The 16933-nt window shown below is 41.9% G+C and overlaps 1 protein-coding gene across 8 annotated transcripts; it reads left to right on the forward strand.

Moving 5' to 3' along the window:
• Positions 1–425: 425 nt before the first annotated feature.
• LOC112256789 (GPN-loop GTPase QQT2) lies at positions 426–12549 on the forward strand. 8 transcript variants are annotated; one of them, XR_006083872.1, is made up of 9 exons: positions 428–827; positions 1668–1731; positions 2277–2379; positions 3359–3437; positions 3546–3640; positions 3875–3920; positions 9962–10021; positions 10726–10816; positions 10994–12549. XR_006083872.1 is itself a non-coding variant. In XM_042325336.1 (8 exons), the coding sequence occupies exons 5-8, from the start codon at positions 3579–3581 to the stop codon at positions 11194–11196; spliced, it is 402 nt and encodes a 133-aa protein (XP_042181270.1). In that variant the 5' UTR covers positions 426–827; positions 1668–1731; positions 2277–2379; positions 3359–3437; positions 3546–3578; the 3' UTR covers positions 11197–12549. The 8 variants fall into 8 exon arrangements, 6 of the variants coding, with proteins under 6 accessions (XP_042181270.1, XP_042181272.1, XP_024286057.2 ...); XM_042325336.1 differs by lacking the exon at positions 9962–10021 and having other exon boundaries at positions 426–827; XM_042325338.1 differs by lacking the exons at positions 3359–3437; positions 9962–10021 and having other exon boundaries at positions 426–827; positions 10994–11091; positions 11255–12549.
• The last annotated feature ends 4384 nt before the right edge of the window (positions 12550–16933 follow it).

Raw genomic sequence — 16933 nt, forward strand, 5'->3', positions numbered from 1 at the left:
TTTGTCAACGTTATGTAATTTACGAAGTAACTAGCTAGCTACAGTTAATACTTAAATTAGCTAGCTAATATGACTGTAGCTAGCTAACTTTATATATGTCACTGACTTGGTACTCACCTTTCTATATACATCTTGAACTCCTTTCCATTCTTGCTAGCTGGAATCTCGGAGGCTGATTAACCAATTCGATGTACATCATTAAAATTCATTTGAGGCAAGTCCTGAAGACACCTAGTAAAAAACTGTGACATTGTGGTAGTAATGTTATATTGTCGATAACAACTAGACTGACTTCCGTTCTATATTATGCTCCACTGGAAATTACCATACCAGTAGGAAGTGTGTTTAGAACGTTCGATTATGGAATGTGCATAAGAGCTATTGGAACCATTTCCATGTTTGACCTCTAGGTATTATGGGTATTATGACACCTCTAATGTGGGGCTCTATGGCACTGCCAGTGCTCTCACAAAACCCATTGTGGGATAGATACAATGATGCGATGTCTATTTAAGTCTATGCGTTGGACTGACTGGAAAGGAACAATCTTGAAAATCGTCCTCTTGCCATTTTGTTGATGTATTATGCTAAAGAAGAAAAAGTAAAACATCTCGGCTTGTATCACCTAGCGGTGGAAATAAGAAAGACACGCGGGCCCTTTGCGACAGACTCGACTGCTGAGACGACCTGTCCAGAAGGGGTTTCAGGAGAAAGGAGTGAATGTGACGATGGAACAGGAGACTACTTCTGGAAATGCTCCGCAGAAGAAACCATTTTGTCTCATAGTGCTTGGTATGGCGGTGTCTGGAAAAAGAACTGTTGTGCAGGTAACCTAAATCTAGCTAACGTTGGTTGCGTTAGCTTTGGGACACATCGGGATTTGGTATGGTTTAACTCCAACCAATACACAGACTCCCAAAGCTAACCAGTAACTTTACGTTGCATATGTGGGTTATGTAAACTCAACCAAACTAAGCATAATTGCATATTTGTTTTGTAGTTAGGCAGTTTGGTAAAGAAACTGTAAATTAGCAAAGTCACAGCCAATGTTTATTCTAAGCAACGCAATGTCAGAGCGCAAGGGAGTAGATTTCTATTGGCGGGTAGCCCAGGAGTGGTCTGTCAATCACCCGCAAATTGAATGCGTTTTTCTGATCAGAGTCGCGCGTGTGGATTTTTGTTGATATTCTTTGCTAGTTAGCGAGTTATTAGCCCAGTTATAGATAAGTAGAGGTCAAAAATGAGGATTTACTGCTTCCTACAAGAGCACAAAACGCGTAGGCTAAATTTCAAGCTGTCTTTGAAAAGCAAGTCAGGTAAAAAGCTTGTCTTAATTAAAGGGGCGGTGTTGTATTTTGAGACGGGCTTGAATATGCAAATAAGTTCCATTGGTTTTGTAGGTAGGCCTAAATTATGCTCAAATAGCCACAATAGTATTGGCTACTTTCTAAAACTGTAATGGTACATTCTCAGTGTTCACTGTAAACACACATGAGAACTTGCACAAAATTCTCACAACTTTCAGGTTTCTGCTCACAAGACCTTAAATTTGCTCAGTGCCCCCAAAAATTACTTTGGTAACGGCCATCTTGTAGCTAACTTAGCTAGCTATGCTAGCTCTGACTTTGTTAATGTTTCTTCTCACTGCCCATCTTCACACCACGAAGTCTCTTCCATATATTATCAACCTAGACCCTGCCGTGCACGAAGTCCCTTTCCCTGCCAACATCGGTAAGAAATCATCATGACCACCACCGTGCATATAGCTGCTTTTAACAACGCGGAATATTAAAATAACTACTCTAGTGTTCGTTGCACTAAAACAGTATATGGGAAGTCATAAGTTAAATACGATTACACTTCAACTTACTGTGCTGGTGGGCAGGATTGTTGTTCATGACAGGAACATTTTGTCTCAATTTCCCCTGCCATAATGACCAACAGTCCTTCCCACAGGCAGAGTAAGTTGAAATGGAATTGTATTTAACCTCTGGCTTCTCACTGACTGTTTTTTTGCCCCCCCAATACAATTTTAGCTATGGTAGTGTATGTAAATATACCCGCATTGCTAAAAGCACCTACCCTGCATAATGTGTGGCACTGGCATCATGTCGATAATGCCAATAATTTATTGAATGTTCAGAAAAGTCAGTTTCCTGGATGTTCTGTTCATAGAATTCAATCATTATAATTATGTTGGTCTACACACTGCCTTATTTTATTATTAGCTACCGTAGCTAATAAGTTACAGAAAACTCCTTCTTGTCCCCTCGTAGATATCTGTGACACAGTGAATTACAAAGAAGTCATGGAGCAATATGGCCTGGGTCCCAAGGATGAATGGTCACGTCATTGAATCTCTTCATTGGATTGGATCAGGTAGGCTAACTCACTTTCTGCTCACAACAGAATAGGATGTGTATTTGTTTGATACATTGACTGTCCAATAGATGTCACCATTGTTATTACTTGTCCAATGTGGGCTGCATAAATCAAATTCTCCATGTTTGGAAGCCTCAGGTCATGAAATTCATTGGGAAGAAACAATACAATAATGAGTAATTATATATATTTTTCTCTGAAAGTTAGCTGATGACCTGGTAACCATAGAAGAAGAATATTACTTAGTACAGCATTGCACTGTTCTGGTGTTTCCCTACTAGGGCTGGGTAATATGGCCTAAAAATCATCCCTAGCTTTGTTGTACAATCAAAGGTAAAATACACTGATTTTAAAACAGTCAGCAATAATCTAATAAATTTAGGGCTTGTGAAATTATACCAAAGTTTTCCACAACCATAAGACTCACTAATAATTTAAATATTTTATCAAAATGCTTGATCCTGTTTTTTGCAATAATCATTGATCTGGTTTGTTGTCAATGAAAATGCCCTTTTTGTTCAATTTAACCAGAACCATGTATAATGCACCTTAACTTCTTGTAGCAGGCATTATATAAAATTAACACAAGTCTCATATACAATCTCACAATCCCATGTGCTAGTGAGTAGCCAGCTAATCTCAATATTTCAAGTGTAACAAACTTGGCTCTATTTCCTAGCTAACGAGGCAGAACAGTTTAGTTATTATGAACACACCCTCCTGTCTGTTTCCAACTGTTTGATCTGCTTTACTTTTTAGATTTGTGTGTATTGTTAGATGTTACTGCACTGTGGGAGCTAGAAACACAAGCATTTTGCTACACCCGCACTAACATCAGCTAAATATGTGTATGTGACCAATACAATTATTTGATTTGGATATTGCGCAAAAACATACATTTTAATAAATCAAATTAATTTGAGAAATCGCCCAGCCTCAGTACCTACCTGTCCAAACCATTGACGTTTTTCCCCAGATATGTGTTGATTGACACGCCTGAACAAATAGAGGTGTTTACCTGGTCAGAGTCCGGAACTGTCATCACTGAAACTCTGGTGTGTAGTAGTAATGTGTATTGTTAAAAATATTTAATTATATGACTAGGTTCTACATAAGTGTTATCAGTGTTGTGATGTTTGGTGTCTGTGTTAATGTGTTCTCAGGCCTCTTCCTTCCCTTGTGTGCTGGTGTACGTGATGGATAAGTCTCGTAGCGTCAACCCCGTCAACTTCATGTCTAACATGCTCTACGCCTGCAGGTATGACACACTAGGGGCCATTTTAGATTTTTGGTACTGCAGAACTGTAGGGACATTACCTATGCATTATCAACACAGGTTTTTCAATAGCTACCACAGCCGTCTGGTTATATCATAAATGTGAACACTAGGGTTTCAATTCAATCAAATCACAAAGTTTTGTGGAATTTTAAGGTCCTGTGTAGGGTGTTGATTTGCTTATTCACTCTGACTCTTGTTTGTTTTTTACTGCAGAATTCTGTACAAGACGAAGCTGCCCTTCATTGTCGTCATGAACAAGGTATGGATTGGCTGGAACACTTTCAACAATCACACTTTCATCTGTAAGTCTGCACTGAGACCACTCTGAAGTGTTTAATTAAGTGATCAAAGGAAATACATGTTTTCCATTTCACATCAAATTTTATTGGTCGCATACACATATTTAGCAGATGCTATTGCGGGTGTAGCGAAATGCTTGTGTTCCTAGCTCCAACACTGCAGTAATATCTAACAATACACACATCTAAAAAGAATGGAATTGAGAAATATTATGATGAGCAATGTCAGAATCTGGAGTATGTATGTGTGATGGGATGTATAGACATTGTGGATAGAATATGTAGTATGTCTGAAGAATACGTAGGATAGAATTGTATATGTACAGCAATAGTTGAATAGGATGGCCTTGACTAGAATACAGTATATACATATGAAATGGGGGAAAAAAGTTTTAACATTATTCACGTGACCAGTGTTCCATGTCTATGTACATAGAGCAGCAGCCTCTAAGGAGCATGGTTTAGTAACTGGGTGGTCGCCGGCTAGTGACTAAGTTCAGGGCAGGGTATTGGGTGGAGGCTGGCTAGTGATGGCTATTTAATAGTTTGACCTTGAGATAAAGCTGGGACAGAGAGACTGAAAAACAGCTTTGAATGCACAGGCTGTTGCTCGGGTGTCTGAGTCCTTGATGATCTTCTTGGCCTTCATGTGACACCAAGTGCTATAGATGTCCTGGAGAGCAGGCAGTGTGGCCCTGGTAATGTGTTGGACAGACCACACCACCCTCTGGAGAGGCCTGCGGTTGCGGGTGGTGCAGTTGCTCTACCAGGCGGTGATACAGCCGACAGGATGCGCTCAATGGTGTATCTGTAAAAGTTTGTGAGGGTCTTATGGGCCAAGCTGAATTTCTTCAGCCTCCTGAGGTTAAAGAGGCACTGTTGCGCCTTCTTCACCACACTGTCTTTGTGGGTAGACCATTTCAGATTGTCAGTGATGTGTACGCCAAGGAACTTGAAGCTGTTCACCTTCTCCACTGCGGCCCTGTCAATGTGGATGGGGGTGTACGCCCACTGCTGTCTCCTGAAGTCTACGATCACTTTAGTTTTGTTGAGGGAGAGGTTATTTTTCTGTCACCACTCTGCCGTGGGCCTCACCTCCTTCCTGTAGGCTGTCTTGTTGTTGGTGATCAAGCCTACCACTGTTGTAACATCTGCAAACTTGATGATTGAGTTGGAGGCATGCATAGCCACGCAGTCATGGGTGAACAGGGAGCACAGGAGGGGGCTGATGGATGCACCCTTCTGGGGTCCTTATGTTGAGTATCAGCGAAGTGGAGGTGTTGTTTCCTGCCTTCGCCACCTGGGGGAGGGCCGTCAGGAAGTCCAGGTCCCAGTTGCACAAGTCGGGGTTCAGACCCCGGGCCCTGAGCTTAATGATGAGCTTGGATGGTACTATGGTGACAAAGGCTCAGCTGTAGTCAATGAACAGCATTCTTACCAGATGGTTAGGGCAGTGTGTGGTGCGATTGCATCATCCGTGGATGTATTGGGGCGGTATCAAAATTGAGATGAGTCTAGGGTGTCTGGTAAGCTGGAGGTGATATGATCCTTAACTAGCCTCTCAAAGCAATAGTAATTTAGATGTTACTTTTGCTTTCTTGGGTACAGGAACAATGGTGGACATCTTTACGCAGGTGGGGACAGCAGACTGGGATAGGGCGAGATTGAATATGTCCGTAAACGCGGAATGCCGTCTGGGCTGGCAGCCTTGAGAGGGTTAACACGCTTACATGTCATACTCATGTTGACCACGAAGAACGAGAGCTCACAGTCCTCGGGAGCGACCCACGTCTGTGGCACTGTGTTATCCTCAAAGCGGGTGAAGAAGGTGTTTTACTTGTTTGAGAGTACGGCGTCGGTGTCTGCGACGTGGCTGGTTCTCTTTGTAATCTGTCTGGAGTCCCTGCCAATTACAGTGGTTCTTCCTGTAAAAGTTGTGTCATACTGCAGCACACCTTGTGGGCTGCCACAGAATTCTAATTGTCAGCCATTGTTACCATATGCTAGTTAGTGCTAGTTTGACCACCAGAGTGCATCTTTGAGAACCATTTGATAGCCTTTAATATTGGATGTACTAGAGAATTTTACTTACAACCTCATGCTAATCACATTAGCCTACATTAGCTCAACTGTCCCACGGGGGACCCACCGATCCTGTAGAGGTTTTAACAAAATTACCTTTCCAATTCCTTTTAGAGTTTGGGATTTTCAGATGTGCGCTTTTCGTGTCATTTTTCATAAAATCCAGATTTAAGTGTAACTTTTGACTGATGCCTTTAGTGAGAGGTCTATAATGCTTTAATATTTAATCATTTCTGCCGTCCAAATTCAAATCTAAGGGGCATTTTTTGCACCATTATTAGTTAGTTTGAACTTGCAGACAGGTACTAAGAACAGCGGAAACGTTTCCCTAGTCAGCACCATTATTAGTGTTGCTCTGTGCTACCCAGTGGGGTCGATGATGCAATCCCCCTTCCTTCCCCATGGGCTAAGTCAGTCTTCTGTGGACTGTCCCGTGCCCCCTGCCCTCATGCCTTGAACCTCGTGCGCCCACCACAATCTCAGTGGATAAAGCTGGAAAATTGCAAGGCAATCCCATTGTGCGCCACTCAGGAGCTATGATCAATATGACCAATATATATTGTCCTGCTAATAGCCAATTCTAGAAACGTTGATTGCAGAATTCACAGCCTGCTACGCTTGTGAAAAACAGGGTTAATAACATATCTGTGAGAATATCTAAGGGACTTTTATATAATTCTAAATTAATTAATAATAATAATTGCTTTGTTTAAAAAATAACTATTTTGGAGATGTATTTAGTTTTCAAAGTATCTAAAGTGAGCGAGGAAAAATGACTGCGCCATCAACTTGATTATTTAGCAGACCTCATGCTTATATTCAGTCTACACATATTTTAAGAATATCATGGAATATAATTGAACATTTTAGTTTCTCTTAGAATAAAAACCTTAGTGTAACAGCCGTTTTAGTTAGTAAAACAAAAATAAGTGGCATGTAAATTCTTACACATTTGTTCTAAATTCAATCACCTTCATCCTTATCATTCCATTAATTGAAATTCAATTTTGAAGTCGTCCACAATTATAAGTTTAAGATGGTTTATACTATGGATAATTTAGCTATTTGAATTATAGGACACCCTTTAGGTATAAAAGGTATAAAAAAAAAAAATATTATTTTATAAAAGTATTGAAAAAATGTGTTTTTACTACTATTAGCCCAGAGAAACGCATAACACATTCATAGATGGAAAAAAAAAAGAGAATCAAAAAATAAATCACAAGAAACAAGGTTTTGAAGTGTTTGTCCTTGTGGGGGTCGTAGAGCAGAACGGCGATGACTATCATGTTCGTGAGTCTCCATTCCATAGCTGTTGTAATAGTTCAGACATGACAGACGTTTTTGTGAGAAGACTGTTTTTAGGATGTCTCGTGGTCTGACAAACACCGCTCTAGCTCTGTCACCTTTCACCACAGATGTGGTAGTGCAACATTGGTGAATCCGGTGGATTGAGACACTGTATCTAGGTTAAACTGGAGGATATTGATGGGGATTTCTTTATTACTTAGATTGATGCACCGGTACGTTAATCGACTCTAGGGGGTTAAATGCGGTGGTTCACGCTTTCAGTTTTGCGCAAATGCTGCCATCTACCCATGGTTTTTGGTTTGGATAGGTTTTAATTGTCACAGTGGAAACAACATCCACTATACACTTCCTGATGAATTCAGAAGCGACCTGGAACATATCCCAGTCCTTTTGTTTTGATCAATCTTAACTTCTTGGCGCACCCATCACGTTAGCGGGCTCATTTTCGTCAACATCCACTCAATTGCAGAGCGCCAAATTCAAATTAAATTACAAAAGTACAATATAGCAAAACACAGCATAGCTTGTTGTTAATCCACCTGGCGTGTCAGATTTCAAAAAAGCTTTACAGCAAAAGCTATCCAAGCGTTTATTGTTAGGACATCTCTCTCAGCAGACAAAACATTACAAACAGCTAGCAGCAAAGTAGATTGGTCACGAAAGTCAGAAAAGCAATGAAATGAATCGCTTACCTTTGATCTTCGGATGTTTGCACTCACGAGACTCCCAGTTACACAAATGTTCCTTTTGTTCGATAAAGATTATTTTTATATCCAAAAACCTCCATTTGGTTGGCGCGTTTTGTTCAGAGATCCACAGGCTCGTGCAGGTCATGACGGGCAGATGAAAATTCCAAATAGTATCCGTAAAGTTCGTAGAAACATGTCAAACGTTATTTATAATCAATCCTCAGGTTGTTTTTACAATAAATAATCGATAATATTTCAACCGGCCCGTAGTTTTTTCAATAGGAGAGCGAGAGAAAATGTCTGCTCCAAGCTGTTGCGCATGCAAAACTCTGCTGGCACCCAGCCATCCACTGACATGATGTGATCGTTCTCGCTCATTTTTTCAGAATAAAAGCCTGAAACTGTCTAAAGACTGTTCACAACATGTGGAAGCTATAGAGAAAGGAATCTGGTTGATATCCCTTTAAATGGAGGGGAGGCATGCAATGGAACAGGGAGATTCGTTTCTCTTAGGCACTTCCTGGTTGGATTTTCCTCAGGTTTTCGCCTGCAGTATCAGTTCTGTTATACTCACAGACAATATTTTGACAGTTTTGGAAACTTTAGAGTGTTTTCTAATTATATGCATATTCTAGATTCTGGGCCAGAGAAATAGGCAGTTTCATTTGAGTACGTTTTTCATCCAAACATCAAAATACTGCCCCCTACACTCAACAGGTTTAAGGCATGGATTCCAATTGGTCAGACCAGTGCGGAATAGACCTTAGCACAGGTACTTCCCCCAACCCCTCTTTTATGCTACTGCTACTCTCTGTTCATCATAAATGCATAGTTACTTTAACCATATCTACATGTACATACTACCTCAATCAACCCGACTAGCCGGTGTCTGTATGTAGCCTCGCTACAAGGGCGGCGGAAGGCCTTGTAGCCATCATTAAGGGAGAGTAACAATGGTCGGGAGTTTTTGAAGCACAAGTACTACAGGCCAATGTGTTGATAGAACTTTGGTAGTGTTTTCCTCAGATTTGCTTTGTTAAAGTCATCAGCTGTAATTAATGCAGCCTCAGGATATGTGGTTTCCTGGCTGCACAAAGTCCAGTGTAGTTCCTTGAGCCGTCATGGTATCTGCTTGACGGGGAATATACACGGCTATGACGATGACCGAAGATAATTCTCTCTGGATTATTATTTAATAATACAGTAAATCTCTAAATGTGCTGGACTGAACACAGTGTTGTATGATTCCAGCCCAGACCGCAAATGCGGAAGTGCGATTTTGGTGGATGCGCTGGATTGAGAAGCATCCAATGTAAAAAAAAAACATGTCTCTAGCTTCAACTTTTTATTTTTTATTTAACCTTTAACTAGGCAAGTCAGTTAAGAACAAATTATTATTTACAATGACTGCCTACCCCGGCCAAACCGAGACGACGCTGGGCCAATTGTGCGCAGCCCTATGGGACTCCCAATCACGGCCGGATGTGATGCAGCCTGGATTCGAACCAGGTGACGCCTCTTGTACTGAGATGCAGTGTAGACCACCGCGCCACTCGGGAGCACGTAAATTAATGGATTTGTAGTGGGATTTTTTTAATGCTAATTAGATTTCCACGGGGGCAGACATAACCCGAATGAGTCGATGTCCCGCCCCCATAAAAATATACCTGTTTAAGATAGAGATATCTGGTTTCAATCGACCACATCCTCTTCATCTGCAGTGAAAGGTGGCAGAGCTACAGCGGTGTTTGTCAGACCATGAGACTCTCATGTGTTCTCCGTTTCACCCTACGACCCCCACGTCTGAGGTCGGTACCGCCGATCTGCCAACTTCTGTCTGTAGCATTCGAACAGTTTGGGCTACTCACTAACATTACCCCGCTGTGGAAAGGTGAGACTCTCATGTTGTTTTTCTCTAGGACACCCACAGGCCTCACAAGACCCGTCTGACCCCGGTACCAGTTGAAGAAAATGAATAAGTACAGTACCAGTCAAAAGTTTGGACACACCTACTCATTTCAGGGTTTTTCTTTATTTTTACTATTTTCTACATTGTAAAATAATAGTGAAGACTTCCAAACTATGAAGTAACACATGGAATCAAATAGGGACCAAGAAAGTGTTAAACAAAGGAAAATATATTTTAGATTCTTCAAAGCAGCCACCCTTTGCCTTTGATAGCTTTTCACACTATTGGCATTCTCTAGGAAAAATAAAGAAAAACCCTGGAATGAGTAGGTGTGTCCTGTATAATAGAGACTGTTCAGTGCCAAAAGTAAAATGGATTTTATATATATTTTTTAATGCATAACTATTGTTTCCTGATCTTTGCCTGATCTTCCTGATTTTTGCTCTCTATCCCAGATAAGACAGACACTTCCTTTTGATTTTTTTTGGGGGGGGACTATCTGTTCCATGTACAAAATCTGTTATTCAGTGCATTTGTATGGCTAATAGCAGTAACGCCAAATCAAAATGGTAATAAAATCTTTTTTGTTTTAAATCAAAGAGCAAAATGATCCTTGGTATGACCTTTAAAACAATTCCATAATGCTTAGTAGAACCCCCCCCCTCTCCCCCAGCCTCAACGGGGCTTTTACTTCAGTACACAATGCTATGAACAACTGTATGTACTGTGTGTGTGCTCGAGATCTCTATCTGATGGTCTGGGTATGCTCTCCAGACGGATGCTAAGAGCAGGAAGCTACAGGAGCAGATTGAGCATTTACAGAAAAACATGGGGGCTGTTGCCATGGAGATGACCCCACAAACAGGTGAGGCAGTATGTGTCCATGTGTGTGCCTGTGAGAGGGTGACCCCCATGCATTGTGTGCTTGATCGTGTGTGTATGTGAGTATTAGACCTCGTACTGCGTATTGTATACTAGAATTGTGTTCACGAGTCCGGTGTTAGTGAAAGAAATAATGAAATTGTCACTTCCTATCCTTCAGAGGAAGCTGATGTGTTGGCCACAGTGACCTCCTCTTCAACCGTGGGAACCCGTATGAGGAGGGGGTGGACAGCTACATGGATGACATCGATCACGGCAGTGAGTGGAGAGTTTTATAAGATCAAGTCACCTTGCATTCCAAACAAGTCAATCATTAATAAGTCTTACGTAGGAAGCAAAGATTTGTTCCAAAAATATTATTAAACACAAAAATACAGGGAATATAAGTTCCCCTGTTAAGGTTACCCATCTCCCCTTCCAGTGAGTGAGGAGAGCAAGTAGGGCACAGCCTTTGGGAACTTCCTGAAAGAGAGAAGGGAATGGGTGCAGGAATGAAACAGGAAGTCTCAGTGACTACCACAGGACCCTGAACTTTCATACTTCACCTGTAAGAACCCCCCCCTTAATCAAATGGGAAGGGCTGTATGTCATTAGTCCAATGTGGTTCCTTCTTCATCTGCACTGGTCTACTGTAACCACTCAGGTAAGGTGTGATGTAGTATAGTCTGACCAGCTCACTCCATTCAGCAACAGCGAAGGAGAGGATGTAAGAGGCCACTTTAGATTATGAAGATGCACCTTGGTGTGTTGCCTACTGGGAATTCTATCCCTACCTGCATGCCTACTGGTCCCCTCTTCAGAACTGCTGAAGCTCCTTGGACTATTGCAGTGTTGCAGTGCCACTAAGTAGGTTTTCTGTTTGCTCTTACTGACTGAAACTTAATAAGTTATGTTTTTGCATAAGGGTTGGACAAAGTGAACACCTTGTTTCCTGTTTCTTGTCAGAATCTTGAGCCTCATTTTGTTAAAAAGGTGGGGTAATGACTGATGGAATAATGTGCTTGTATCCTTTTTTTATTTTACAGATGTAGGATCTTAATTTGATGACCCTGTTGTAGGAGAATTTAACTTGTAGTGTGTTTGTTTAAAATGCTTTCTAAAGTTTGTAATTTCCATTTTGAAATTGCAGACTTGAATTTTCCCTTTTCAAAAAATGTAGCAATCCATACAAAAACAGGAAATAGGAAACTGCCTCAAATAAATATCCTCATCTGTAAATGGTTTTGTTGTATTTTGTTTAGTGTAAGTTAATTATATTGATGAGTTCTGACTTCTAAACTTGAAATATTGTTAATCACCAGGTATTCTATGGAAATGAGGAGTGCCACAGTCTGGTTTCTACACCATAAGTTAATGGTTATCTGTAGGAGGAATGTATATGGTGGGGTCAATTAAGGTTGGATAAGGGCCACTGGCTTGGACTGTACAGAGTAAAGGAAAGGCGATTACATGGTTGCAGTCACTGATAAAGGTGGAGAGCTGTGGATTTGTGATGAATGGGGGTGGAGGTCAGGTCACATTAAGGGAGAAGGAACAGTTTATTAACCGCCTCACTTAACTTCCTGCCTAGCAATAAAGATGTAATGTTTATAGTGAAGGAGGAGACTTCATCCAAATTGGAGTATATATACTGGTGGTAGTGGAAACAAACATGTCTTTGCCTGTTTCAGCTGTCTGACCCATTGGGGGAATAAACTTGGTTTGAGCTTTACTAATCGTCTGAGTTGTTGCACTTTATTTAGAACCTAACACTATGAAGTGTGTTCTTCCACTGAAGAAAAAGCTTCATAGTGTTAGCCATTCCTACCTGCTGAATGCTCATCAGCAGTCATGTAGAGTCCTGAAAGTACACTACCAGTCAAGTTTTAGAACACCTACTCATTCAAGGGTATTTCTTTATTTTTCACTATTATTCTACATTGTAGAATAATAGTGAAGTCATCACAGCTATGAAATAACACATGGAATCATGTAGTAACCAAAAAAGTGTTTGACAAATCAAAATATATTTGATATTCTCCAAATAGCCACCCTTTGCCTTGATGACAGCTTTGCACACTCTTGGCATTCTCTCAACCAGCTCCATGAGGTAGTCACCTGGAATTCATTTCAATGAACAGATGTGCCTTCTTAAGTTAATTTGTGGAATTTATTTCCTCCTTAATGCATTTGAGCCAATCAGTTGTGTTGTGACAAGGTAGTGGGGTATATAGAAGATAGCCCTATTTGGTAAAACACCAAGTCCATATTATGGCAAGAACAGCTCAAATAAGCAAAGAGAAATGACAGTCCATCATTACTTTAAGACAAGGTCAGTCAATACAGAACATTTCAAGAACTTTGAAAGTTTCTTCAGGTGTAGTCACAAAAACCATCAAGTGCTATGATGAAACTGGCTTTCATGAGGACCGCCACATGAATGGAAGACACAGTTACCTCTGCTGCAACAGATAACGTCATTAGAGTTACCAGCCTCAGAAATTGAAGCCCAAATAAATGCTTCAGAGTTCAAGTAACAGACAGATCTCAACATCAACTGTTCAGAGGAGACTGCATTTGGTGTGGAGTTCATATTGGAGATTTTTGGTTCCAACTGCCATGTCTTTGTGAGACGCAGTGTGAGTGAATGGATGATCTCCTCGTGTATTTCCCACTGTAAAACATGGAGGAGGAGGTGTTAGGGTGATTTGCTGATGACACTGATTTATTTAGAATTCAATGCACACTTAACCAGCATGGCTACCACAGCATTCTACAGCGATACACCATCCCATCTGGTTTGTGATTAGTGGGATAATCATTTGTTTTTCAACAGGGAAATGACCCAACACAACTCCAGCCTGTGTCAGGGCTATTTTACCAAGGAGGAGAGTGATGGAGAGCTGCATCAGATGACCTGGCCTCCACAATCCCCCAACCACAAGGAAATTGAGATGTTTTGGGATGAGTCGGACTGCAGAGTGAAGGAAAAGCAGCTAGCAAGGGCTCAGCAGATGTGGGAACTCCCTCTAGACTTTTGGAAAAGCATTCCAGGTGAAGCTGGTTGAGAGAATGCCATGAGTGTTTTGACCATAAGTTGCTAAAAAAAATAAAGGGAACACTTAAACAACACAATGTAACTCCAAGTCAATCACACTTCTGTGAAATCAAACTGTCCACTTAGGAAGCAACACTGATTGACAATACATTTCACATGCTGTTGTGCAAATGGAATAGACAACAGGTGGAAATTATAGGCAATTAGCAAGACACACCCAATAAAGGAGTGGATCTGCAGGTGGGGACCACAGACCACGTCTCAGTTCCTATGCTTCCTGGCTGATGTTTTGGTCACTTTTGAATGCTGGTGGTGCTTTCACTCTAGTGGTAGCATGAGACGGAGTCTACAACCCACACAAGTGGCTCAGGTAGTGCAGCTCGTCCAGGATGGCACATCAATGCGAGCTGTGGCAAGAAGGTTTGCTGTGTCTGTCAGCGTAGTGTCCAGAGCATGGAGGCGCTACCAGGAGACAGGCCAGTACATCAGGAGACGTGGAGGAGGCCGTAGGAGGGCAACAACCTAGCAGCAGGACCGCTACCTCCACCTTTGTGCAAGGAGGAGCACTGCCAGAGCCCTGCAAAATGACCTCCAGCAGGCCACAAATGTGCATGTGTCTGTGCAAACGGTCAGAAACATACTCTATGAGGGTTGTATGAGGGCCCGATGTCCACAGGTGGGGGTTGTGCTTACAGCCCAACACCGTGCAGTTTGTTTGGCATTTGCCAGAGAACACCAAGATTGGCAAATTCGCCACTGGCGCCCTGTGCTCTTCACAGATGAAAGCAGGTTCACACTGAGCACGTGACAGACGTGACAGAGTCTGGAGACGCCGTGGAGAATGTTCTGCTGCCTGCAACATCCTCCAGCATGACCGGTTTGGCGGTGGGTCAGTCATGGTGTGTGGTGGCATTTCTTTGGGGGGCCGCACAGCACTCCATGTGCTCGCCAGAGGTAGCCTGACTGCCATTAGGAACCGAGATGAGATCCTCAGACCCCTTGTGAGACCATATGCTGGTGCGGTTGGCCCTGGGTTCCTCCTAATGCAAGACAATGCTAGACCTCATGTGGCTGGAGTGTGTCAGCAGTTCCTGCAAGAGGAAGGCATTGATGCTATGGACTGGCCCGCCCGTTCCCCAGACCTGAATCCAATTGAGCACATCTGGGACATCTCGCTCCATCCACCAACGCCACGTTGCACCAAAGACTGTCCAGGAGTTGGCGGATGCTTTAGTCCAGGTCTGGGAGGAGATCCCTCAGGAGACCATCCGCCACCTCATCAGGAGCATGCCCAGGCGTTGTAGGGAGGTCATACAGGCATGTGGAGGCCACACACACTACTGAGCCTCATGTTGACTTGTTTTAAGGACATTACATCAAACTTGGATCAGCCTGTAGTGTGGTTTTCCACTTTAATTTTGAGTGTGACTCCAAATCCAGACCTCCATGGGTTGATAAATTAGATTTCCATTGATCATTTTTGTGTGATTTTGTTGTCAGCACATTCAACTATGTAAAGAAAAAAGTATTTAATAAGAATATTTCATTCATTCAGATCTAGGATGTGTTATTTTAGTGTTCCCTTCATTTTTTTTGAGCAGTGTAGTTTTGACGCCTTCTCTCCTGGCTTAAGAATCAAACGGTCTCTCCCACATTCACAAATACAGCATCATGGTATTCTGTGAAGACTGAGAATACAGCCTTTTGCCTTTCTGCAGGCAAATGACATCATTAGCCTACAGAAGAACCGCTTATGACTTTTAGCACATTTGTTAGTGCCTTAGGTGAGTCGGCTGGGCCTAATCACACCCTGACTCTCCATTCGGCCCTAACTCTTCAATGTTTCCAGACCTGTACCGTAGATGTAGTTTTCATCTGCTCTGACAACTCTGCTTTTTGCACAACAATAATTGATATAGCCTTAAGAGAGATGGGTGGATTATATCACAGATTTGTCTTTACTCTTAATGGTCAAAGTTTCCCTTAGTTTGTTCAAGATTAATGGTTTTTACCACAGATTCACACACACACGATCCCCGACTCTCAGAAGAGATGAGATAAAAGTGTTGTGGCAATACAAACAATTGTAGCAGCCAGACGCCTCCTGTGTTGCTGTGTTCTTCCGGCGATGGTGACTCACTTCCGCATTGGCATTTACAGGACCCTTCACACTCAGCCCTCTCCCTGACACCCTCCACTCCCCTCACTGCTCGTGGACTACAAATTCCGCTAGACACAGAACAAAAACAGGATATGGAGAGTGGCAGAGGAATTCACAGCTCAGCAGGAAAATGTCAAAACGCCTACTAGTGATCACGTCTTCAAGGAAAAAGCGAACGCTGTATGAGGAGGATGGTGTAACTACAATCTACAGAAATCTAGTTTGCGCGACAAGTTAACACAACTGAACTCTTTTTGGGGACTAGAAAATGCGGTCAAATGTCATATAAGCTTTTGTCTGTGCACAACATAGCAGACTTATCTTTTTCATGCAATAACATTAACTTTGTGCTTCCTATTTCATGCATTAACTTGCCTTCACGTTTAATTTCTCACCTCGTAACAAAGACCTAAGCTTTGTTTTCAGTGAAGAGGATACATCTGTGGTGTCCAATGACGACATGCATTCTGCAAAATGACATCATTATATTGTCCCGCGGGCATATTAGAAATATGAAATAAGGTTTACGTCATAGAATTGATTTCATCTGATTTATCGTTAAGGTAACTTTGGTCCAGCAGTCTCACTTAGCCAGATGACTCATGCCGCCATTACAATATTGAGTCTTACCTTATGACATAATCCTCTGGGTTTGGAGTGTGAGGAGGTTAAGTGGATTCAGGAAGTGTGTTGACCTGGCCCTCTGGAATACAGCATATCATCCTTTCGTACTGTATCTGATGGAGATGAAAGGAATAATATGCATTGCTGTGGCATACATATTACACATTACTTCTGTTCTGTCCTCTTCTTCTATTTCCTGCCCTAGGCTCTTTCAGATAATAATTTGATTGATTGAAACCCTGAATTCTAATGAGAGAGAGAGAGAGAGAGATGACAGT

The sequence above is a fragment of the Oncorhynchus tshawytscha genome, linkage group LG08 (genome assembly GCF_018296145.1).
Source record: "Oncorhynchus tshawytscha isolate Ot180627B linkage group LG08, Otsh_v2.0, whole genome shotgun sequence".
NCBI lineage: Eukaryota > Metazoa > Chordata > Actinopteri > Salmoniformes > Salmonidae > Oncorhynchus > Oncorhynchus tshawytscha.

What these genes read in the sequence shown, in the direction of transcription:
- LOC112256789 (XM_024430289.2), top strand. Translation starts at nt 2,341, where the DNA reads ATGGTCACGTCATTGAATCTCTTCATTGGATTGGATCAG. An exon ending in TCTTCATTGGATTGGATCAG is followed by an intron (nt 2,380 to 3,545) that starts GTAGGCTAACTC and finishes ATGTGTTCTCAG; the next exon opens with GCCTCTTCCTTCCCTTGTGT. An exon ending in GGAGATGACCCCACAAACAG is followed by an intron (nt 10,817 to 10,993) that starts GTGAGGCAGTAT and finishes CCTATCCTTCAG; the next exon opens with AGGAAGCTGATGTGTTGGCC.